The 25534-nt window shown below is 39.0% G+C and overlaps 1 protein-coding gene across 2 annotated transcripts in view; it reads right to left on the bottom strand.

Moving 5' to 3' along the window:
* TRIM24 (tripartite motif containing 24) overlaps positions 1-25534 on the bottom strand; it is a 131722-nt gene that overhangs the window by 71343 nt on the left and 34845 nt on the right. For both annotated transcript variants that reach the window (XM_060196650.1, XM_060196651.1), the window contains exon 2: positions 2519-2637. In XM_060196650.1, coding sequence (XP_060052633.1) covers positions 2519-2637 — 119 coding nt within the window. The remainder of the gene's footprint in view (positions 1-2518; positions 2638-25534) is intronic.

Below are 25534 nucleotides of genomic sequence, written 5' to 3'. Positions count from 1 at the left end.
AACCAGAGCTGCAGGTTTCTCTCCATAGGTTTCAATTTCTGTGTCTCTATTCCAAATGAATTAACTTTGACATAATCTGTGGAGAAGATCAGGTAATTTTTTATAAAGGAGTTGACTATTCAACTAGAGAACAGATATATTGGGGCCTTGTGCTCAACTGCATTCCCCCTTATAATTGTTGAAATTGTCCCCAGCTTTAGATTCATACCTTTGACTATGAATTCTTTTAAAAGCTATAGTTTGAATGCATTTCTGTCTCAGTTTCACTGGTAGACTCAATCAAATTCAAAAGTAAATCAACCATCTCTACTTACTTATGCTCTTTACCTCTGCAAAAGGAACAGCCATCCTGGCAGTGACATATCTCTCCTCAACTCCATCTAATCAAGTTATCAAATCTCTTTGCTTGTAATTTGTCCATTATTCCTTTCTGTAAGGCCATCATCCTAGTTTAGCTTTAACTCTCGGCTACTGCTTCTTACCACCAATTCATCTTAGGGTATAACTATCTAGTCCTCATCAAAACAACCCTACAGTCAACCTTCTCTTTAATCAAATTTCATAATCACCACCATCACTGTTTATGCACATTAAAGTTAGAATATTGGACTCTATCTCTCATCTAACAGATTGTTACTTCTTCCTATTAACGTTTGTGTTGCAGAAGCATGGTCAACTAACTTAACTGGAAACTGATTATATAGAGGCAAGAAGAAGCTTCTTAGGTTTTTCCATTAGGTCAGAATCACTACAATTTTCTCTCAAACATTTTATTTATTTAAAAGAGACAGACACACACAGAGAGATAAGAGAACACCAGAGCATCACTCTGGTACATGCAATGCAGGAGATTGAACTTGGGGCCTCATACTTGACAGTCCAATGTTTTGTCCATTGCACCACCTCTAGGACTGTTTGAATCATTACAATTCTCACCTCTTATTATTTCATGTCACATCATTATTCCGCCCTGTTGATTATTTATACTATGCTTTGGAATTGATCCAACACAGGACTTAAATGACCATTCACATGTACTAGTAGAGTTCACCTGATGAAACATAATTGATGAGTGATATCACTAACAACATATTTATCTAGAATAAGTACACTCACAGATGAAATAAGGTGACATGATATCTAGAAGACAATCATTTGCATTCAGAATGGAATTTTCAGAGGATTAAGTACTTGACACAATAGCAATGTTCCCATTCTTTTATGTTGGTGTCACAATTATGCTTATTCTCTCCACCAATTCTTATTTTTATTTTCCATTTTGGTTGAGAAAACCTCATATTAGGAAGGACAGTGTTTATTTTTGAAACAAGAAGAGTTTTTTTTCCTTTAGCTAGTGACAATGATAATTTAAAACAAATCTTAAAATGCCTACCATTCTTCCAAGAAACAAAAAGCTGAAGAGAAGCAAAAGGCTCAGAAACTTTAAGTGATTACTGAAAGGAGTTTTAAATATTCCATTTTAGATTTAAAATTACAAATTAAGTTATTTCCAACAGTCAGATTCATTCCTTCACAGATTCATTCAAAATAAGGAATTACCTAGGGAGATCATGGATTATCAAACCCCTATACTCAGACTTTACAGCTAATCCAATTGCAGTTTTGGCCTCTCCCCAAAAGTGTAACCTTCAACCAAATCTTCTGGAATTTCCCAGATCAGCAACAATGAGGCTATCTTCATGAGAAGAGCCTCACCACCACCTTACCCGTCCCTTTGCTGGAAAGGAGGTGGCTTTACAGGAATAAATGTTTTCTTGTGCCATTAACCCCCTTTTCTGACTTTAAAAGTCCTCATGTTGCACACACCCTTGTAGTGCCAAGACAGGGTGCTGACTGAATAAAGCCAATGAAACCCATAAACCTGTAGCTATTTTAATCCTCCCATAGCTGCTGTATGTACATTTATGTATACTGTTCCTTAAGATCAGTTACTTAATATATCCTTTGTATACCTTTTAAAAATATATAGCTTTGTGACCCTGGAGGTGGTACAGTGGGTAACTAGACAGTCAGACTTGTATGAGAAGTCCTGAGTTGGATTTCCAGCACTGCATATGCCAGAGTGGTTCCCTATCTATCTAGGATCTTAGTCTCTCTCATAAGGAAATAAATATTTGAAGATTAAATATCTCAATATTTATTTATTATTGGATAGAGACAGGGAGGAATTGAGAGGAGAGGGAGGATATAGAGGGAGAGAGACATAGACACCTGCAGCCCTGCTTCACTGCTTGTGAAGCTTCTCCCCTGCAGGTTGAGGACCAGGAGCTTGAGCCTGGGTCCTTGTGAACTGTAATGTGTGCACTTAACCAGGTGCACCACCACCTGGCCTCCAGTATCTATCTCTAAGGGTTCTTAGTCACTCTCATAAATAAACATACAAATAAATATTTTAAGAGTAAATATTCTGTAACTTCACAAGTATGACACTTTTCATCTCAGATCCTCTAGTGTTTGAGACTGCCTCGTGTGAGGAAGCAATACGCTCAAAACTTACCTGATTAGACTTTTCAACTGTACTGCTGGGAACCTCTGTGGTGTCCTTCACAAAAAAGTTATCTATGATATGTCTCTCTGCACATTCCTGGCTGCAAACCGGGCACCGAATGACTCCAACTGAGAAAGACAAAATTGCATTATAAGCATTAATAGAGTGTCAAACTAACATCCCTCATCCAAACCATGACTTGTTTCTTTTACTATGTCCACTTATTGCCAAATTCATACCTGCTGTTACTTAACACAAAGCAATTCAGTTTATGTGCACATATGAATGTTATAGTTATAAAGATCATATATAGTTCATATATCAAGTGAATAAAACATAATTTAAGAAATTATTTCCCAGGAGTGCCAAATGGTGGTACAGGTTGTATAGCACGTAAGTTACCACGTGTGACAACCTAGGTTCAAATTCCCAGTCTCCACCTACATGGGGGACGCTTCACAAGTGGTAGAGCAATCCTGAAGGAAACTCTACTTCTTCCCCTTCCTGTCTTTGACCCTCTACCAAAGGGAGGGAGTGTGTAATGACTTCTGGGAGCAGCTAGCCCTGGTGGGGGAAAAAAAAAAAAAGGTCCCCTACAAGTGACCTTGGCATGGACTACTCTTTATTATATACTAACTTCTCTAGTAGTGATTTCAAATAGTGAATGATAACAGAATCATATGAAGCTCTTCTAAAAAAGAATTATCCTTGGGCCTATAGAGCCAGGATTTTTGAAGGCGGAAAAATACTGCTTTTGTTTAAAATTTCCATGGGAGTGACTGAGGAGGTGGCTTGGCAGCTAAGGACATAAGCCTTGAATGCTCAATACAGGGTCTGCATGTGACAGAAAGGCTCTCTCTGTCTCTGTCTCTCTCAAAGAAAGTCTTTAAAATATGTCCCAGGGGAAATTTAAACATTTTTCTATTTGCTTTTAACTACTAAAAATAGTGCTTCTTCAGAAAAAGTAAAAATCATCTTTCTACTAAGTGGAATATAATAAATAAATATGCATGGATTAAAATATAAGATAAATTTTTAAAAATTATCTTTATTTATTGGATAGAAACAGCCAGAAACCAAAAGGGAAGAGGGTGATGAGGAGGGGAAGAGAGCAAGTGCCAGGCTAGCGTGGGGGTGCCTCTTCCTGGGCATGTAGCGTACTCTCTGGGTTAGAGAGAACGCGACTGGAGCCAGCCTGGGCTGCTATTCACTCAGCGACGTGAGGGAGATGACTCATAAACCAAGATAGTGGCAGCGACGCAATGCAATATCTTTACTGATCGGAGAGCCAAGGCTTTTAAAGGGCAGACCCAGAAGTGGCAAGTTGGAAATGGAAATGGCTAGGAAAGGGGCGGAGAAAGGCAAAAGGGTACTGGAAAGGTAGGAACTTCCTTAGCAACTGTTGCGAGGGTTTTAACTGGTAGAATTAATAATACCCTGCAGGCAGGGAGGCACTTGAGGGTACAAAGAAGATAGATCAAATGAATGGAATGGGTGGGGATCTTTCAGGCAAATCAATGATTATGTAGCTAGGCCATAGTAAAATATAGATAGGCCTTAAAATATAGATAGGCCATAGTATCAGGAATTCAGGGGGAGCTGGCTTAATGTTTTAAGGAATGCTAGGCTCCTGGAGGCAGAAAAATGCAGGGTGTGCTTTGTGAGGCAGGGAGTCTGATAAGACCGAGTCTGATAAGACCGGGCAAACCTTTGGGGTTACTCCTTCCCCTCTTTGCTCAACCTCTTGGTAGAGAGACAGACAGGATAGATGCACTCCTCAAGTCAAGCCCTGCCAAGCTCTACCACAGCCTCACAATTTCCTGACAAGCGAGCAAGCAAGAGGGAGAGAGAAAGAGAGGTGCCTGTAGTCCTGCTTCACCCTTTGCAAAGCTTTCCCCCTGCAGCCACCTGGGGACCGGGTCCTTGTGTTTTGTGACATGTGCACTCAACCAGGTGCAACACCACCTGGCCCCTTAAAATATAAAAAATATATAATTATTAAAAAAAAATCAACAAGAACGTAAGAGGGGTACAATTCCACACAATTCCCACGACCAGTGTTCTGTATCTCATCCCCTCCCTTGAAAACTTTCCTATTTTAATTGAATTTTTAAAATCTGCAGTCCAGAAAGTATAGTGGAGAAAGCATGGAACTCTTAAGCATGAGATCCTGAGTTTGATCTCCAGTATCACATGTGCCAGAGTGATTAAGTTTGGTTCTCTGTCTCCCTTAACTCATTAACAAATCTTTAAATTTTCTTTTTCCTTTTACCTTACATAAATGTACTACTATAAATTGTTTTAAGGAGAGTGCAATAGTTTCCAGATTATCTTTGTAAAATAAAACACATAAGAACAAATATAAAGCAATCCTAAGATCAATTTCATTTATATCTAAATAGAAAGGCATCATTTAATTTTTTTTAAAGAAAGTCTTTTTTTTAATTTTACATTTATTTATTTAGTTTCCCTTCTGTTGCCCTTATTGTTGTTATTGATGTCGTTGTTAGATAGGACAGAGAAAAATGGATAGAGAAAGAGGAGAGGGGGAGAGAAAGACAGACACCCGCTTCACCGCTTGTGAAGCAACTCCCCTGCAGGTGGGGAGCTGGGGGCTCGAACCAGGATCCTTATGCCAGTCTTTGCACTACGTGCCACTTGCACTTAACCCGATGTGCTACAGCTCAACTCCCTGGCAATCATTTTAAAAATTCATTTTTGCAAAAGCAACTATAGTCTAATCAAAACTTTGTGTTGTCTTTCCTTCTTGTTAAAACTGAGTTAGAGATGGTTGAGGTCCTGGTGCATGATAGTGGAAAAGGACCTAAGTTGGGAGTGAGTGTTCTGCAGATGAAAAATTATACCCAGGTATCAATAGCTGTTCTGTAAATCACTAACATCACCAATAAAATTATTAAATAGTGTTATAAACATATAACTAGTGATTAAAAAAAAAAGGTCTCTCTAGGATCAAGGAAGCAAAAACCAGACTGGCTTATGGTTTGAACAACTTGACAACCCCTTCCCTGGGAGACATTCTTTAGGCTTTGACTAGACCAAGATAAAACCTTACAATCAGTTTTCTACATGTGACATGTGCACTCAACCAGGTACCCCACCACCCAGACCCAATGCTGTGGTTTTCCATACAGGAACACTGTCTTCTATAACCAATTTCAAGAAGTTCCAAAGAACTCAAAGGTGGATTATCAACTTTAAAATACCCAGAAGAAAATATAGGGAGATCTTAAAGAAGGAATCAGTTTCTTAGAGAAGAAACAAAAATGAAGAACCATATGGAGAGCTGACGTAGACAGACTGCTGTTTTTTTCCATGCACCTGAACCAGGTTTCAGTTTGACTCCTACTGCACTGAGGAAGTTGAGGCACTATCGGTGCTATGGGGCCTCTTTAAGAAGCCCCTCCCCCTACCCCAAGTCCTCCTGGAACTGATGACAATAAATAAATAAGAGCCATAAGGAAAAGCTTAATGTGTTCAAATTTATTAAAGTTAAGAACTACAGGATATCAAAGTTAAGCACTCACACTACAGTGTATAAGGACCTGGGTTCAAGTCCCTGGTCCTCACCTGCAGGAGGAAAGCTTCACAAGTGGTGAAGCTGGGCTACAGGTGTCTCTCTGTCTCTCTCCATTTCTATCTCCCACTCCCCTCAATTTCTCTCTGTCTCTATCCAATAATAAAAATAAATTAAAAAAACACATTATTTAAAAAAAAAAAAGAGAACACCGAGAAGATAAATCTAGTATGAAGCAAGCACTGATAAAGAATTAAATCCCATATATGAAAAGAAAGGAAGGAAGAAAAGAAAAGAAGAAGTGTCAGTGCACTTCATAGAAGACTGAACAAGTTTATTTTCTCCTTACTCCTCCCAGGTAAGCATGGCGAGAAACTATGCATTATATATGAACTGATCATATGACTCCAAAATGTAATGGAATTAAGTGTCAGGCTAGAGAGACGTTGGGACTTGGCCAAAGAATCTCAAAGTGGTGAGATTTTCTTTAGTCTCAAATACTCTAAAGAAGGTGCCCATGAGGACGTCATTACAGAAACACTAAACAGGTATAAACACATAAATCAGTAACAAAAACCAAACCAAAACACAAAACCCTGCTTTCCCTAGCCAAAGCATAGAGAAGTACAGCCCAACAAGAAAGATTACTATTAGACATTAACTGCTCTTCTACACCAGTCAAACATTACAGAATTGGATGTCTGGAATTCCAAGCTCCTCCTCTGATGTCAAAGGGGATAGTACAGAAAGTAGACTTCAGCTTACATTCCTAGGCAGAGGCGGGGGAAAAACAGGAGAGCAGAAATCAATGAAGAGTCAATACAACAAAAGGCTGGTTATCTGAAAGGTCAATGCAATTGCAGACTTCCAGTAAGAATGATAAAAAAAAAAAAAAACCAGAAATGAAAAAGGGAACACCATCCTTATATCAAAGGATAATGGGGATATTAAGAACACTACTCACAAATCTGATAATGTGTCAATAAATGAAATGGATCAATTCCTCAAAAAGCACAAATCAACGCAATTGAGCACAAAATAATTTATTTTAATTTTACTTATTTTGAATATGCTTTGATTGAGGCAATTCTGATTTGCAACACCTTATGTTTACAGTGGAGCTGGGGAGGGACTTTGGAGCCTCCACAACACCATATGTATACAGGTACATACTTCTTCACATGTGTGTCACCAAACCATGCCAACCACCAAAGTAACTATAACCTTCTATCACAGCCTCCACCACCCACTCTCTCCTTCAAGTAATCCTTAGCTCAGCATTGGAGTCCAACAAACAAGGGTTTCTTATGGTTTGACTTTATCTGCTCCTCAGCTAAAGTGATATTGAGAAGAAGCAAGTGAAATCACCCTAATCAATCTCACAACTATGATACAGCTACAGTAATCAGGAATATTGTTGATGGAGATGTATAGATGAGTAAGATAAATAAAAGACTGGAAATGGATTCAAAAAACTGATTTTTTTGACAAGAGATTCAAAAGCATTTTTATGCTGACAAGTATACAACATTGGTGAGATACACTGTGTTCCTGGCTTAGACTCACAACAGTAAAGATGTCAGTTCTCCCCAAAATTGATCTACAGGCTACTATACTGCTACAGAGATTGCAAACAAGATTACCCCACGACTTATATAGGAAAGTAACTGCTAAAGTAATTTTGAAAAAGAATTTTAAGGCTGATGTAGATATTGTAACTGAGACAAAATGATACTGGCAAGATTAACAGGTACACAGATGAATAGAATAAAATAGAGCATCCAGAATTACATTCATACAACTAAGCCAGACTGATATATATACATATAACTCCATAAAGTCTTTTCAACAAATTGTGTGGCTCCTAAATATTCACACACACACACAAAACTGAACTTCAATTTAGATAAAAATTAACTCAAAGTGAATCATTAACATTTCTTCACAGGATCAAGTCCACCTGGTGGTGGAAGTGCCTTGGCATGGGATGCCACAACAGTACACTCATGTGATGGTGTCTCTCCATCTGAAGTAAGAACGAAGAATGTTGACCAAGGCACTACACTACTGAAGGCGTGGTTATGGAGTAGCAGCAGCTGTTTTTTGCTCTCCCCAGTGAACTAGATAAAGTAACAAAAATAATCTGAAAACAACAAAATACAACCAGGATCTCTTCAGAAACTCATCAAGCCACAGGTGAGTACAACTACACTGGCTCATGGATAGAAAGGGGGTAAGGGAGAAGTTCCTGGGACTAAAAGGACATATCAGGAATGGCTGGTGCCAGAGTAGGAGTTTGGCAGCGAGGTTCGCCACTTCTGGGTCCAAGTTAAAGAAATGACAGTTTAGGGGGTCGGGCGGTGGCGCAGTGGGTTAAGCGCATGTGGCGTAAAGCGCAGGAACCGGCGTAAGGATCCCGGTTCGAGCTCCTGGCTCCCCACCTGCAGGGGAGTCGCTTCACAGGCGGTGAAGCAGGTCTGCAGGTGTCTGTCTTTCTCTCCCCCACTCTGTCTTCCCCTCCTCTCTCCATTTCTCTCTGTCCTATCCAACAACGAATTGCATCAACAAGGGCAAGAATAATAACCACAACGAAGCTACAACAAGGGCAACAAAAGGGGGGAAAAATGGCCTCCAGGAGCGGTGGATTCATGGTGCAGGCACCGAGCCCAGCAATAACCCTGGAGGAGGAAAAAAAAAAAAAAAGAAAAAAAAATGACAGTTGAAAAAAAAAAAGGAAATCACCTAAGCCACAGGTGAGTACAGACACATGTGACTTGAGGACAAAAATGGTGTGTGTGTGTATGTGTGTGTGTGTGTGTGTGAGAGAGAGAGAGAGAGAGAAAATGATTCCCAGGACTAAAAACCGGCGTTCAGAGATGGCAAGCAACAAATCAGATTGGTGGCTAAGACAATACTTCTAGGTTTGAGTTTTAGCAACAGAGACTGTTCTTTTTTTTAACCACACAAAGAGAACTACCATAGTTCTCATAAGTATTAAAACAGTTTGCTTGTTTGTTTTGTTTGGAATTTTTTTTTAGAGGGGGCAAGCTCATGTAAATCAGATATCTAGATTCCACATATGAGTGAAACCATTAGGTAGTTGTCTTTCATCTCTTTACTTATTTTGCTAAGCACAGTCACCTCCAGTTCCATCATTTTTGTCCCAAAGGACACAGTATCTTTTTACTTGGAACAAGTATTGTGGGCTGGGAGGTAGCGCAATGATAAAGCTTTGTACTCTCAAGCATGAGGTCCTGAATTCGACCCCCAGCAGCACATGTGCCAGAGTGATGTCTGGTTCTTTCTCTTCCCTTCTATATTTCTCATAAATACATAAATAAATAAATAAATAAATAAATAAGTAAATAAAACTTGGAACAAGTATATACAGGAAGTGGCACAGAGTTAAGAGTGTTGAACTTGCACACATGGGACCTTAAGTTCAAACTGAAGCATCACATTTGCCCGGTTCCCTCTCACAAAAAATAAAATAACCTTGAAATAAATTAAATCCTCTTAAATAAGTTAATGATTAAATAAAATGTGGCACATTCATACTCTAGAATCCCAGTCAACAGTAATAAGGAAGATTTAATGACAAAAGGAAAGGTGTGTGTGTGCAGGGGAGGAATGCCTCAAGGGTGTCATTCTAGGCAGACAAAAAGCCAATTTAAAAATTTTACTTACTTTTTTATTTAATAGGCTAATAGACTTCTATTAGCCTATTAGTCTCCACCACCATAGATATAAGTCCCTATGCCTACCCCCCCATAAAATGAGCATGAAATCTATCCTCCCCCTACCCAGTCTTTTACTTTCATGCAATACTCCAAATCCAGTCCACGTTCTGCTTTGTGTTTCCCTTTCTGTTCTTCTCAACTTCTGTTTATCATCTTTCTCTTTCTGGCTTACCCTATTTAGCATAATTTCTTCAAGCTCCATCCAAGATGGGTCAAGACAGTGGATTCATTATTCTTAATAGCTGAGTAGTATTCCATTGTGTATATTTACCACAATTTTCTAAGCCACTTGCCTGTTGTTGGACCCCTGTGTGGTTTCCAGGTTTTGGCTATTACAAATTGTGCTGCCATGGACACATGTATACACATATCTTTTTGGATGAGTGTGCTTGACTCCTTAGGATATAGTGCTAGAAGAATTGCTGGGTCATAAGGAAGGTCCAATTTTGGAATTTCAAGGATGGAGCCAAGATAACAGCATTAAGTCAACTGTAGGCTAACTCGTCTCAAGAAATCTCTTCAGATCCTGGCATCTTTCAATAGAAACAAGATTTCCAAACCCATAGGAGAGCCAACTGAGGAGGCAATAAAAACAAATGACAAAGGAAACGTGTAATGTGCATATGAACAGCAAAAAGTACTAAAAAGGACAAAGTAGAGTGGTAATTTTTCTACCTAACCCCCCAACCCCACCTCTGAGCCCAGAAACAAACTGATACAGATTGGAAGAGAAATTAAACTGTCACTATTTGTAGATAATATGATAGTATTCATAGACAAACCTGAAGACCCCCACACCTATGGACATCTAATTTTCGATAAAGGGGCCCAAATTATTAAGTGGAGGAAGGAGGCTCTCTTCAATAAATGGTGCTGGGAAAATTGGGTTAAAACATGAAGAAGAATCCAAGATGGGTTCATTGTTCTTAATAGCTTTGTAGTATTCCATGGTGTTAATATACCACAGCTTTCACAGCCATTCATCTGTTGTTGGACACCTGGTTTGCTTCCAGGTTTTAGCTATTATGAATTTTGCTGCTATGAACATAGGTGTACACATATCTTTTTGGTTGGATGTTATTGAAGTCCTTAGGATATATCCCTAGGAGAGGAATTACTGGGTCATGGTCATATGGGAGGTCTATTTCTAGCCTTGTGAGAGTTCTCCAGACAGCTCTCCACAGAGGTTGGACCACTTTACATTCCCACCAGCAGTTCAGGAAGGGTTCCTTTGTCCCTACACAGGAGTGAGGTGGTATCTCAAAGTTGTCTTTATTTGCATTTCTCTGCTAAACATTGACTTGGAGCAATTTTTCATGTGTTTGTTAACCTTTTGGATCTCTTCTGTAGTGAATATTCTGTTCATATCCTCTGCCCATTTTTGGATGGGATCATTTGCTTTTTTTGTTGCTAAGTTTGGTGAGTTCTTTATATATTTTGGTTATTAGTCTCTTGTCTGATGTATGGCATGTGAAAATCTCCCATTCTCAAAAGGGGATCTTTGTTTGGGTGATAGTTTCTTTTGCTGTGCAGAAGCTCTTCAATTTGATGTAGTCCCACTGATTTATTTTAGTCTTCCTTGCAATAGGGTTTGTATCATCAAAGATGTACTTGAGGTTTAGGTGGGAAAGTGTTCCACCAATGTTTTCCTCTAAGTATTTGATAGTTTGTGGATTAACCTCCAGACCCTTGATCCATTTGGAGTTAACTTTTGTTTCTGTTGAGATAAAATGGTTCAGTTTCATTCTTTTCTCAAGTCATACCAACTGATAACTGCATCTGCTGGTCCCAACTGAATCCATGTAACCAGTACCACCTCAACATGCTTCACTATGGAGAGTGTCCAGAGACGTCAGGCGTGGAATGCCAGAGACATCAGGCATGGAATATCAACCCTTCAGCTTCATTACTCTGGTGAGACCTTCCCTAGCTCATAGGACTCCTCCAGTCCAGTTCGGGAGACATGCTTAAACAAAACCTCAAAACCTAGATATAGACCAGGGCACATGAGATAAAGCATATATACATGTATCCATAAACTAGGGGATTATTATAGGATAAAACATAGGGTATCATTCTATACCACAACTACCATAAAAGACAAAGGTAAGTATGGGATGATTCCACTCATAAACAGAAGCTAAGCAAGAAGAACAGAAAGGGAAATCCAAAGCAGAATCTGACTGAGTTTGGATCGAAGTGGATCAATAATGGTAGGGAATGTTCCATTCTCTAACTACCTGAGGAAGATGAGTCCTGAAATTAGTGCAGCCTGGAATGTTCCTAGCTGTAACCACAGAATGTGAGCTCAGACCTACAGGGATGCAGAGGTTACATAGGCTCCTGTGCTGAATATGGGCCCCAGATCAAACCGGCATACAGTTAACAAAATTTATATTCTCTCCCTGTATTTGGGAGCTACTCTATTCCCTGATGCAACTTTCTAGTCCTTCTTCCAACTATGACACTATGTCCCCAGACAATAACCTGGGTCCACCCGCATATCAGATGTCAGGCAAAGGTATCATTAGTAAAAAAAATTAGTAAAGTCATTGCCTTCTGGAATATACCTAAAAGAGACCTACTAGCTTTTTCTAAAATGGAGAGCCCAAATCTTTATCTGCAATATTCTTGCCTTTAGGTTTATGATTAGTCAACAATTTGTTCTACTTTATATCTTAACTCGTTTTCAGCCACAGAGTTCCAGATGCTACCATAATGCCAACCTGACCTCCTTGGGCAGAGGACCCCACCATGTGTCTTAGAGCACCCACCTCCTCAGATCCCTGCCCCACTAGGGAAAGAGACAGGCTGCGAGTATGGATTGACCTGCCAATGCCCATGTTCAGCAGAGAAGCAATTACAGAAGCCAGACCTTCCACCTTCTGCAGCATCCCACAATGATCTTGGGTCCATACTCCCAGAGGGATAAAGAACAGGGAAGCTATCAATGGAGGAGATTGGATATGGAGTTGGGGCGGGGGAGGGGGGTGTCTTTGTGTGGAAATGTTCCCCTCTTATCCTATAGCCTTGTCAGTATTTCCATTTTATAAATAAACAATAAAAAGAAAAACCTGAAGAATCCACAGGAAGCCCCTAGACATTATCAAGCAGTATAGTAAGGTGTCAGCCTACAAAATTAATATATAAAAGTCAGTGGCAGGGAAAGAGAGAGGGGTAGGCTGGGAGTATGTCAATGCCAATGTTCATCAGGGAAGCAATTACAGAAGCCAGACCTTCCACCTTCTACATTCTACAATGACCTTGGGTCCATACTCCCAGAGGGTTAAAGAATAGGAAAGCCTATCAGGGGAGGGGATGGGATATGGAGTTCTGGTGGTGGTGGGATTTGTGTGGAGTTGTACCACTCTTAGCCCATGGTTTTGTCAATGTTTCCTTTTTATAAAAAATTTTAAAAAAAAAGTCAGTGGCATTCCTCTATGCAAACACTAAGTCAGAAGAAGAAATTCAGAAATCACTATAGCAGCAAAAACAATAAAGCATCTAGAAGTAAACCTTACAAAATAAGTGTAAGGCTGGTATACTGAAAATTATTCGAGGAAATAGAAAAAGACACAAAGCAGTGAAAAGATAGATCATGTACATGAATTGGATGAATTAACATAACCAAAATGACTATTCTACCCAGAGCCATATACAAATTGAATGCAATCAGGTGGGTTTTTTTCTTTTTTAAAGAGAATAGAAGAAAAGTGAGGGTGGGGGTAGACAGCATAATGGTTATGCAAACAGACTCTCATGCCTGAAGTTCCAAAGTCTCAGCTTCAATCCCCCATGCCACCATAAGCCAGAGCTGATCAGTGCTCTGGTAAAAAATAATTAAGATTATATATATATATATTTATCTGAAATCAGAAAGACACCTAAAATTGTCAAAACAATCTTGAGAATAAAGAAAAGAACTGAAGGGATCACGTTCCCAGATCTCAAACTTTATTATAGGGCCATTGTAATAAAAACTGCCTGGTACTAGAACAAAAATAGACACAATGACCAGTGGAATAGGATTGAGAGCATAGAAATAAGCCTCCACATTTAATGGCCACTTAATTTTTGACATGAGGGCCTGATAAATTAATAATAAATTAGTGGTCTGACAGAAATTAAATGGAGAAAGGAGAGTCTCTTCAACAAATGGTATTGGAAAAATTGGGTTGAAACATACAGGATGAAACTGTAGCACTACATGTCACCACACACAAAAGTAAACTCCAAATGGATCAAGGACTTGGATGTTCGACCAAAACTATCAAATACCTAGAGGAAATATTGGTAGAACTCTTTTCCATCTAAGTTTTTTTTTTTATTATTTCCTTTTGTTGCCCTTGTTTTTTATTGTTGTTGTAGTTCTTATTGTTGTTATTGATGTCGTTGTTGTTGGATAGGACAGAGTGAAATGGAGAGGAGGGGAAGACAGAGAGGGGTAGAGAAAGACAGACACCTGCAGACCTGCAGAAGTGATGCCCCTGCAGGTGGGAAGCTGGGGGCTCGAACCAGGATCTTTATGCCGGTCCTTGCACTTTGCGCCACCTGCACTTAATTCACTGCGCCACCGCCAGACTCCATCTAAGTTTTATAAGCATCTTAAGTGTCACAAATCCAATTACAAGGAAGACAAAAACAAAAATAAACCAATGGAACAACATCAGATTGAAAGTTTTCTGCACAGCAAAAGAAGCCACCACCCAAACAAAGAGACTCTTTACATAATGGGAGAAGATCTTTACATGCCAGGCATTGGACAAAAGCCTAATAATCAAAACATTTGAGTTCAAAAAAAAAAAAATTTTGAGTTCATCAGACTCAGTAACAAAAAAAAAAAAAAATGACCTCATCCAAAACTGGGCAGAGGATATAAACAGCGTACTCACCAAGTAGTAATCCAAAAGGCCAATGACATATGAAAAAATGCCCCAAGTCACTGATTGTCAGAGTAATGCAAATAAAGACAACAATGAGATACGCCTCACTTCTGTGAGAAAGCCATACACCAGAAAGGACAGTACCCAACATGTGTAGTCGGTGGAGGCTGGGGGAGAGTGTTTTTCAAAAACTGAGAAATTTTACACATTCACCTACAACTTTATCTAATGTAAACCATTAATCCCAATGAAATAAATGTAAGTTGCAAAAAAGGGCAAAACCAAAAATAAGCCAACTTAAAAAACAACTTATAAACAATCCTATTAACATTTCAAAATGCTGAAATTATAGAAATAAATTAGTGGCCTGACAAAAATTAAGGACTATGGTTATTAATATGATAGGTTATATGTTCAGTATGACTACCAAGTAGAAGCAGAGATTTGTTGGTGATGAAATAGGCTTGTATTTACTGTGGTATGCTTTTAGGAATGCGTACATGTATAAAGTTCCATGTAATAACACAGTATTTACAGTACTAGATATGTAAGGTAGAACCACTGGAAATCTGATATACAGATTGCTTTGCAATTTTCTAACAATCTATTAGCTCAAAATAGGGTAAAAAGAAAAATCAGGGACCAGGTGGACTGTACACATTGCAGTGCACAAAGTCCAGGATTCATGTGGTGAAACAGTGCTGTGGGTATCTCTCACTATACCTCTCTACATCCCTCTTTCCTCTTACTACCTGTTTCTACCCAAATTAAGTAAGTGCATATGTATTTAAATACATATGTATTTAAATATACATATGTATTTAAATATGATAGTGCTCTTTGTGTGCTCTATATCCAGTGTTAAAGAATCAAGAAATTCAGCTAAGAGTGGTGAAATCATACATGTGAGTCTCCCTCAATCCTTCTCTATCTCCACCTTCCCTCTAGATTTTTCTGTCTCTATTCAATGTCAATATGTGTATGCATTTTTAAAGTATACATAAAAACATACACACACACACAAACTTTTTTAGAGATAAAATGAGATCAGAGTCTGGTTAACTTGACTAAGGTTACATAGTAGTGGAGCTATGATTTAAACCCATGGCTGATTCAACCATATACTGTGGTACTCGATAACACTGTACAAAAATTAGAAAGTCATGGGTTAGTATTTGACATTATTATGAAACACAGGCTATTAGTCTAAAAACTTAAAATCCCATCTAAATATTGGCAAATATAACCTGAATGAATTTATATCTAAATAATGCTAATTTATCAAATGCTCTCTTCTCCACACACTCACTTTTGGTGCTAGGGATCAAATCCAGGAATTGTAACATGGATGATACCATTAAAAATATTTTACTTTGGGGGTGGGGGTAGGTAAAAAGACTCTCATACCTGAGGCTCCAAAGTCCCAGGTTCAACCCCCCGCACCACCATAAACCACAGCTGAGCAGTGCTCTGATATATCTTTAATTAGAGAGAGATACAGAAGGGCTGGGTGGTAGTACACCTGGTTGAGCACACAGCTTACAAAGCACAAGGACCCAGATTCAAGCCCCCGGTCCCCACCTGCAGGGGGAAAGTTTTGCAAGTGGTGAAGTAGTGCTGCAGGCAACTCTGTTTCTCTTCCTCTCAACCTCTCTGTCCTTCTAGATTTCTGAATGTCTCTATCCAATAAATAAATAAAGATAGTACAAATTAAATGAGAGAGACTGGATGGGAGAGGGAGAAAGAGAAAGGGAGAGGAAAAGTGAGATACAGAAAGACCAGGGCAATGCTCAGATCTGGTTTATGTTGATGCCAGGGATAGAACCTGGGATCTGAGTCTTGAGCAAGAAAATCTTTTGCATAATCATTATGCTGTCTCCCCATCCCCAAAATAGCTTTTTATCCACTAATACTAGTGGGGTTATAGAATTTCTGTTCAACATAACATAACGCAAACACATAACTGATCTACACAAAGTGGAAGCTATCAACATTTAATTATGTTCTTAGAAAAAAATGGAGCATCAAATTTTGAATAACTAAAGAAAAACAATTCTTTGAGAAATGTAGAGAATTTTACTCTAACCTGTCACTGTGTGCTAAATAGATGGTTATTTCTTAATGCTGTTTATTATTTTTTTAATGCAACATTACTTTAAGTCTGTTTTCAGTGAGGTCTATAGCTTTATCTTATGGCATAAAGGATATTTTTTTATTAACTTCTTTATTGGGGAATTAATGTTTAACATTCAACAGGAAATACAATAGTTTGTAAATGCATAACATTTCCCAGTTTTCCATATAACAATACAACCCCCACTAGGCCCTCTGTCATCCTTTTTGGATCTGTATTCTCCCCACCCACCCACCCCAGAGTCTTTTACTTTGGTGCAATACGCCAATTCCAGTTCAGGTTCTACTTGTGTTTGCTCTTTTGATCTTGTTTTTAACTTCTGCCTGAGAGTGAGATCATCCCATCATAAAGGATATTCTTATTCTCTCCTAATTTCTTTCTCTCTAATTTCTTTCTCCTTATTTCATCTATTCACCTTTATTAGTTGGCTATCCCAAACAGAACAATAACTTCATGACAACAGGATTTCTGTCTATATAACTAATCAACATTTTAAAACATCTAAGCATGTACTTGGCATTTCATATTAATTCGTTAAGTATTCAAGAAATAGATAAACTCCCTTAGTAAATGCACAGACCCTGTGATTCACAATTTCCTCTAAAAGAAACTCATACTTCAGTCATTAGGAGACATGCTGAAGAATGCCCATAGCAACATTTTTCATAACTCATCACATGGGAAAACAGCTTTGGTACAGTGCTGCCTCTGCCTCATCTCTATCTGAAGTCAGCCTGGAGCACTGAAGCCCTTGACACAAAAGAAGTCCACAAGTAGAAACAACCCTAATGTCCATCAACAGTAGAAACAAATTTTGTGGTACATTCATGTAATGGGACAATAGTGATGAAACCAGAAAATAGTAATGAAACCAGAAAATCCCCAGATTCGACTTCTGGAGGCGGAGCTACGAGCAGCAGATCGCTTTCTCTCCTCTCCTCTCCTCTCCCGGATCAACTAGGAATACCAAAAGGAGACCACCCGGACCGAAACAAGACAGGACTAGAATGACCACAGAAACCCAGTAAATCACCCGTGAGTACAAACACGCGTGGCTGGTGACAGAGAGGAGAGAGGGGCCTAAGGAGAGATTAAGTGACTGCTAACAGTTCGACAGTTTGTCAGTGGAGACACCACCTTCAGTCTGCTCCACCAACAAGGGGACAGATGAAGGGAGGAAAGGACTCCCCAGAGACTCACCAAGTACAACTCTGAGTCTCCATTGCTACTACCCTCAGAATCTGGAGCAGCAACAGGGAGGGACACCAGGGCACAGAGATCTAACCGGGAAACTCAGGAGAAGACCTATACCTCGGTGGCATAGCTGAAGGGCTGTGAAAGTCTCTTTGCATAACCACTGGATTATCTCTGCCACACCCTGCTTTATCTCTTGGTCAGGAGTCATTGATTAAGCCAAGAAGCCTATTGATAGTTTAAAAGCCCTCAGGCTACCATAGCCTACAGGGGAAAAAAAAAAGGCTTTAACACCACTGAAATCCAACTCAGGGATTGCAAAAACTGTTAACTTATATAAAATGGTTAAAACAACACGAAAAAATAATGGAGACTCGAACCAGGACAAGAGTCCAGCTAAAAGTCCTCCAGAGGGCGAAGCACAAAACAACGAGTTCAACATCCAAACATTAGCTAAGGAAATAATAACAGGAGTGAGTAAAGAATTTGAAAAAATTGTAATCAGAACTGCAGGAACAACAAATGAGAATATGGAAGAAAATTCTAATAATCGCATGGTTATTAGAGAGCTGAAAGCTGAAATTGCTGAGCTAAGAAGGCAACTAGCTGAACAAGCTATAACAGTATCAGAGCAGGGCAACAAAATAGATGAACTCCAGAAAGCAGTAGAGGGCAGAGAGAATAGAATCAATGAGGCTGAAGACAGAATTAGCAAGATTGAGGATGAATTAGAGACAACTAAAGAAGAAGTAAGAGATCTCAAAAAGAGATTAAGAGATGCTGAAAGCAACAACAGAGTCCTATGGGATGACTTCAAAAGAAACAATATACACATTACTGGCTTACCAGAGGAAGAAAGAGAAGGGGAGGAAGAAAGCATTTTCCAGGCCATAATAGCTGAAAATTTCTCTAGTCTAGACAACACCAAAGACATAAAGATTCAAGAAGCCCAGAGGGTCCCAAACAGAATTAACCCAGACCTAAAGACACAAAAACATGTCATACTTAGAATGGAAAGGAATAAGGATAAAGAAAGGATCCTCAAGGCTGCAAGAGAAAAACAAAGAGTCACCTGTAGGAAAACCCATAAGATTAGCAGCAGACTTCTCCATACAAACACTACAGGCCAGAAGAGAATGGCAAGATATCTATCGAGTGCTCAATGAGAAAGGCTTTCAGCCAAGAACACTGTATCCTGCTAGACTGTCATTCAGACTAGATGGAAGCATCAAAACCTTCTCAGACAAGCAACAGTTGAAGGAAGCAACCATCACCAAGCCTGCCTTGAAAGAAGTTCTGAAAGGTTTCCTATAAACAACCAGACCACTACAAATAGAACATATATCAAAACACTCTAAAACTCTACAAGAATGGCGTTAAAATATCTTCAATCTTTGATATCAATAAATGTGAATGGCCTGAATTCACCTATTAAAAGACACAGAGTAGGAAGATGGATCAGAAAACACAACCCAACAATATGTTGTCTACAGGAAACTCACCTAACGCAACAAGACAAACACAGACTTAAAGTGAAAGGATGGAAAACTATCATTCAAGCCAATGGCCCACAAAAAAGGGCAGTAACAGCTATTCTCATATCTGACATGATAGACTTTAAAATAGATAAGATTAAAAAAGATAGGAATGGACACTACTTAATGCTCAGAGGATCAGTCAATCAAGAGGACTTAACAATTATTAATATCTATGCACCCAATGAGAAGCCATCTAAATACATCAAACTTCTACTGAAAGAGCTACAGCAATATATTAACGTTAACACAATCATAGTAGGGGACTTCAACACCCCACTATCTCAACTTGACAGATCATCCAGGAAGAAAATCAGTAAAGACATAAGGGAGCTAAATGAAGATATAGATAAACTAGAACTATTGGACATTTTCAGAGTCATTCATCCCAAGAAACTGGAATACACATTTTACTCAAATCCACATGGATCATTCTCAAGGATAGACCATATGTTAGACCACAAAGACAGCATCAGCCTATTCAAGAGCACTGAAATCATCCCAAGCATCTTCTCAGACCACAGTGGAATTAAACTAACACTTAACAATCAACAAAAGATTAGTAACAGTGCCAAAATGTGGAAGCTCAACAGTACACTTCTTAACAACTTCTGGGTCAAAGAGGAAATCAAGGGAGAAATCAAAATGTTTCAAGAGTTCAATGAAAATGAAGACACAAGCTATCAAAATATTTGGGACACAGCTGAAGCAGTCCTAAGAGGGAAGTTCATAGCTATACAAGCACACATTAGGAAACAAGAAAAGGCACAAATAAACAGCCTGATTGCACATCTTAAAGACCTAGAAGAAGAACAACAAAGGAACCCTAAAGCAACCAGAAGGACAGAAATTACTAAAGTTAGGGCAGAAATAAATAACATTGAGAATAGGAAAACCACACAAAAGATCAATGAAAGTAAATGTTGGTTCTTCGAAAGAGTAAACAAAATCGACAAACCTTTAGCCAGACTCACAAAACAAAAAAGGGAGAAGACCCAAATAAATTGGATAGTAAATGAAAGAGGAGATATCACAACAGACACTGCAGAAATTCAACATATCATGCGAGGCTTCTATGAACAACTATATGCCACCAACCAAGTTAGAGAACCTGGAAGAAATGAATGATTTCCTAGATACCTACGAACTTCCAAAACTAATTAAAGAGGAAGTGGATAACATGAACAGGCCCATCACAGCTAATGAAATTGAAACAGTTATCAAAAATCTTCCCAAAAATAAAAGTCCTGGACCAGATGGTTTTACAAATGAATTCTACAAAACTTTCAAAGAAGAACTAATACCTCTACTTTTAAAAGTCTTCCAGAAGATTGAAGACACTGGAATACTCCCTGCCAGCTTCTATGAAGCCAACATCACCCTGATACCAAAAGCAGACAGGGACACAACCAAAAAAGAAAACTACAGACCAATATCTCTGATGAACATAGATGCGAAAATATTGAACAAAATTCTAGCCAACCGGATACAGCAGTATATCAAAAAAATTGTTCATCATGACCAAGTGGGGTTTATCCCAGGCATGCAAGGTTGGTTTAATATACGTAAATCAATCAATGTGATCCACCACATCAACAAAAGCAAGACCAAAAACCACATGGTCATATCAATAGATGCAGAGAAAGCCTTTGACAAAATACAACATCCCTTTATGATCAAAACACTACAAAAAATGGGAATAGATGGAAAATTCCTGAAGATAGTGGAGTCTATATATAGCAAACCTACAGCCAACATCATACTCAATGGTGAAAAACTGGAAGCATTTCCCCTCAGATCAGGTACTAGACAGGGCTGCCCACTATCACCATTACTATTCAACATAGTGTTGGAAGTTGTTGCCATAGCAATCAGGCAGGAGCAAGGAATTAAAGGCATACAGATTGGAAGAGAAGAAGTCAAACTCTCCTTATTTGCAGATGACATGATAGTATACATGGAAAAACCTAAGGAATCTAGCAAGAAGCTTTTGGAAATCATCAGGCAATACAGTAATGTGTCAGGTTATAAAATTAACATTCAAAAGTCAGTGGCATTCCTCTATGCAAACACTAAGTTAGAAGAAATTGAAATCCAGAAATCAGTTCCTTTTTCTATAGCAACAAAAGCAATAAAATATCTAGGAATAAACCTAACCAAAGAAGTGAAAGACTTGTATACTGAAAATTATGAGTCACTACTCAAAGAAATTGAAAAAGACACAAAGAAGTGGAAAGATATTCCATGCTCATGGGTTGGAAGAATTAACATCATCAAAATGAATATATTACCCAGAGCCATCTACAAATTTAATGCTAACCCCATCAAGATCCCAAGCACATTTTTTAGAATAGAACAATGCGCCTCTCCTCTCCCGGATCAACTAGGAATACAAAAGGAGACCACCCGGACCGAAACAAGACAGGACTAGAATGACCACAGAAACCCAGTAAATCACCCGTGAGTACAAACACGCGTGGCTGGTGACAGAGAGGAGAGAGGGGCCTAAGGAGAGATTAAGTGACTGCTAACAGTTCGACAGTTTGTCAGTGGAGACACCACCTTCAGTCTGCTCCACCAACAAGGGGACAGATGAAGGGAGGAAAGGACTCCCCAGAGACTCACCAAGTACAACTCTGAGTCTCCATTGCTACTACCCTCAGAATCTGGAGCAGCAACAGGGAGGGACACCAGGGCACAGAGATCTAACCAGGAAACTCAGGAGAAGACCTATACCTCGGTGGCATAGCTGAAGGGCTGTGAAAGTCTCTTTGCATAACCACTGGATTATCTCTGCCACACCCTGCTTTATCTCTTGGTCAGGCGTCATTGATTAAGCCAAGAAGCCTATTGATAGTTTAAAAGCCCTCAGGCTACCATAGCCTACAGGGGAAAAAAAAAAAGGCTTTTACACCACTGAACTCCAACTCAGGGATTGAAAATCCTCTTAACTTATATAAAATGGTTAAAACAACACGAAAAAATAATGGAGACTCGAACCAGGACAAGAGTCCAGCTAAAAGTCCTCCAGAGGGTGAAGCACAAAACAACGAGTTCAACATCCAAACATTAGCTAAGGAAATAATAACAGGAGTGAGTAAAGAATTTGAAAAAATTGTAATCAGAACTGCAGGAACAACAAATGAGAATATGGAAGAAAATTCTAATAATCTCATGGTTATTAGAGAGCTGAAAGCTGAAATTGCTGAGCTAAGAAGGCAACTAGCTGAACAAGCTAAAACAGTATCAGAGCAGGGCAACAAAATAGATGAACTCCAGAAAGCAGTAGAGGGCAGAGAGAATAGAATCAATGAGGCTGAAGACAGAATTAGCAAGATTGAGGATGAATTAGAGACAACTAAATAAGAAGTAAGAGATCTCAAAAAGAGATTAAGAGATGCTGAAAGCAACAACAGAGTCGTATGGGATGACTTCAAAAGAAACAATATACGCATTATTGGCTTACCAGGGGAAGAAAGAGAAGGGGAGGAAGAAAGCGTTCTCCAGGCCATAATAGCTGAAAATTTCTCTAGTCTAGACAACACCAAAGACATAAAGATTCAAGAAGCCCAGAGGGTCCCAAACAGAATTAACCCAGACCTAAAGACACCAAGACATGTCATACTTAGATTGGAAAGGAATAAGGATAAAGAAAGGATCCTCAAGGCTGCAAGAGAAAAACAAAGAGTCACCTACAAAGGAAAACCCATAAGATTAGCAGCAGACTTCTCCATACAAACACTACAGGCCAGAAGAGAATGGCAAGATATCTATCGAGTGCTCAATGAGAAAGGCTTTCAGCCAAGAATACTATATCCTGCTAGATTGTCATTCAGACTAGATGGAAGCATCAAAACCTTCTCAGACAAGCAACAGTTGAAGGAAGCAACCATCACCAAGCCTGCCTTGAAAGAAGTTCTGAAAGGTTTCCTATAAACAACCAGACCACCACAAATAGAACATATATCAAAACACTCTAAAACTCTACAAGAATGGCGTTAAAATATCTTCAATCTTTGATATCAATAAATGTGAATGGCCTGAATTCACCTATTAAAAGACACAGAGTAGGAAGATGGATCAGAAAACACAACCCAACAATATGTTGTCTAGAGGAAACTCACCTAACGCAACAAGACAAACACAGACTTAAAGTGAAAGGATGGAAAACTATCATTCAAGCCAATGGCCCACAAAAAAGGGCAGGAAACAGCTATTCTCATATCTGACATGACAGACTTTAAAATAGATAAGATTAAAAAAGATAGGAATGGACACTACTTAATGCTCAGAGGATCAGTCAATCAAGAGGACTTAACAATTATTAATATCTATGCACCCAATGAGAAGCCATCTAAATACATCAAACTTCTACTGAAAGAGCTACAGCAATATATTAACAGTAACACAATCATAGTAGGGGACTTCAACACCCCACTATCTCAACTTGACAGATCATCCAGGAAGAAAATCAGTAAAGACATAAGGGAGCTAAATGAAGAGATAGATAACCTAGAACTATTGGACATTTTCAGAGTCATTGAGAGCAAGTTGTGGTATATATACACAATGGAATACTACTCAGCTGTAAAAAATGGTGACTTCACCGTTTTCAGCCGATCTTGGATGGACCTTGAAAAAATCATGTTGAGTGAAATAAGTCAGAAACAGAAGGATGAATATGGGATGATCTCACTCTCAGGCCGAAGTTGAAAAACAAGATTAGCAAAGAAAACACAAGTCGAACCTGAAATGGAATTGGAGTATTACACCAAAGTAAAAGACTCTGGGGTGGGTGGGTGGGTGGGGAGAATACAGGTCCATGAAAAATGATGAATGAAATAGTGGGGGTTGTATTGCTAAATGGGAATCTGGGGAATGTTATGCATGTAAAAAAAAAAAAAAAAAAAGAAGTAGAAACGCAAAGCAGAAATTGACTGAGTTTGGAGTATGGCACCAAAGTGAGAAAGCAGAAGTACACTAGAGTTTGCAGTGAGTACCTCCCTAATACTTCCTCTCCACTTTTCCAAGCTTTGGGTCCATGATTGCTCAACAATTTGTTTGGCTTTGTATGTTAACTCTCTTTTCAGTCACCAGGATCCAGGTATCATCAGGATGCCGGCCAGACTTCCCTGGATTGAAGACACCACCAATGTGTCCTGGAGCTCAGCTTCCCCAGAGACCCATCCTACTAGGGAAAGAGAGAGGCAGACTGGGAGTATGGACTGACCAGTCAACGCCCATGTTCAGCGAGGAAGCAATTACAGAAGCCAGACCTTCTACCTTCTGCAACCCTCAATGACACTGGGTCCATGCTTCCAGAGGGATAGAGAATGGGAAAGCTATTGGGGGAGGGGGTGGGATATGGAGATTGGGCGGTGGGAATTGTGTGGAGTTGTACCCCTCCTACCCTATGGTTTTGTTAATTAATCCTTTCTTAAATAAAAAAAAAAAAGAAAAAAAAATTAAAAAAAAAAAAAAAAGAATAGAACAAATGCTACAAATGTTTATCTGGAACCAGAAAAGACCTAGAATTGCCAAAACAATCTTGAGAAAAAAGAACAGAACCGGAGGCATCACACTGCCAGATCTCAAACTATATTATAGGGCCATTGTCATAAAAAATGCTTGGTACTGGAACATGAACAGACACACTGACCAGTGGAATAGAATTGAGAGCCCAGAAATGAGGCCCCACACCTATGGACATCTAATCTTTGACAAAGGGGCCCAGACTATTACATGGGGAAAGCAGAGTCTCTTCAACAAATGGTGTTGGAAACAATGGGTTGAAACATGCAGAAGAATGAAGCTGAATCACTGTATTTCACCAAATACAAAAGTAAATTCCAAGTGGATCAAGGACTTGGATGTTAGACCAGAAACTATCAGATACTTAGAGGAAAATATTGGAAGAACTTTTTTCCGCATAAATTTTAAAGACATTTTCAATGAAACGAATCCAATTACAAGGAAGACTAAGGCAAGTATAAACCTATGGGAC

Source organism: Erinaceus europaeus, chromosome 8, assembly GCF_950295315.1.
Source record: "Erinaceus europaeus chromosome 8, mEriEur2.1, whole genome shotgun sequence".
Lineage (NCBI taxonomy): Eukaryota > Metazoa > Chordata > Mammalia > Eulipotyphla > Erinaceidae > Erinaceus > Erinaceus europaeus.
The sequence above is the reverse complement of the archived record's forward strand: the minus strand, read 5'-3'. Positions and strand labels throughout refer to the sequence as shown.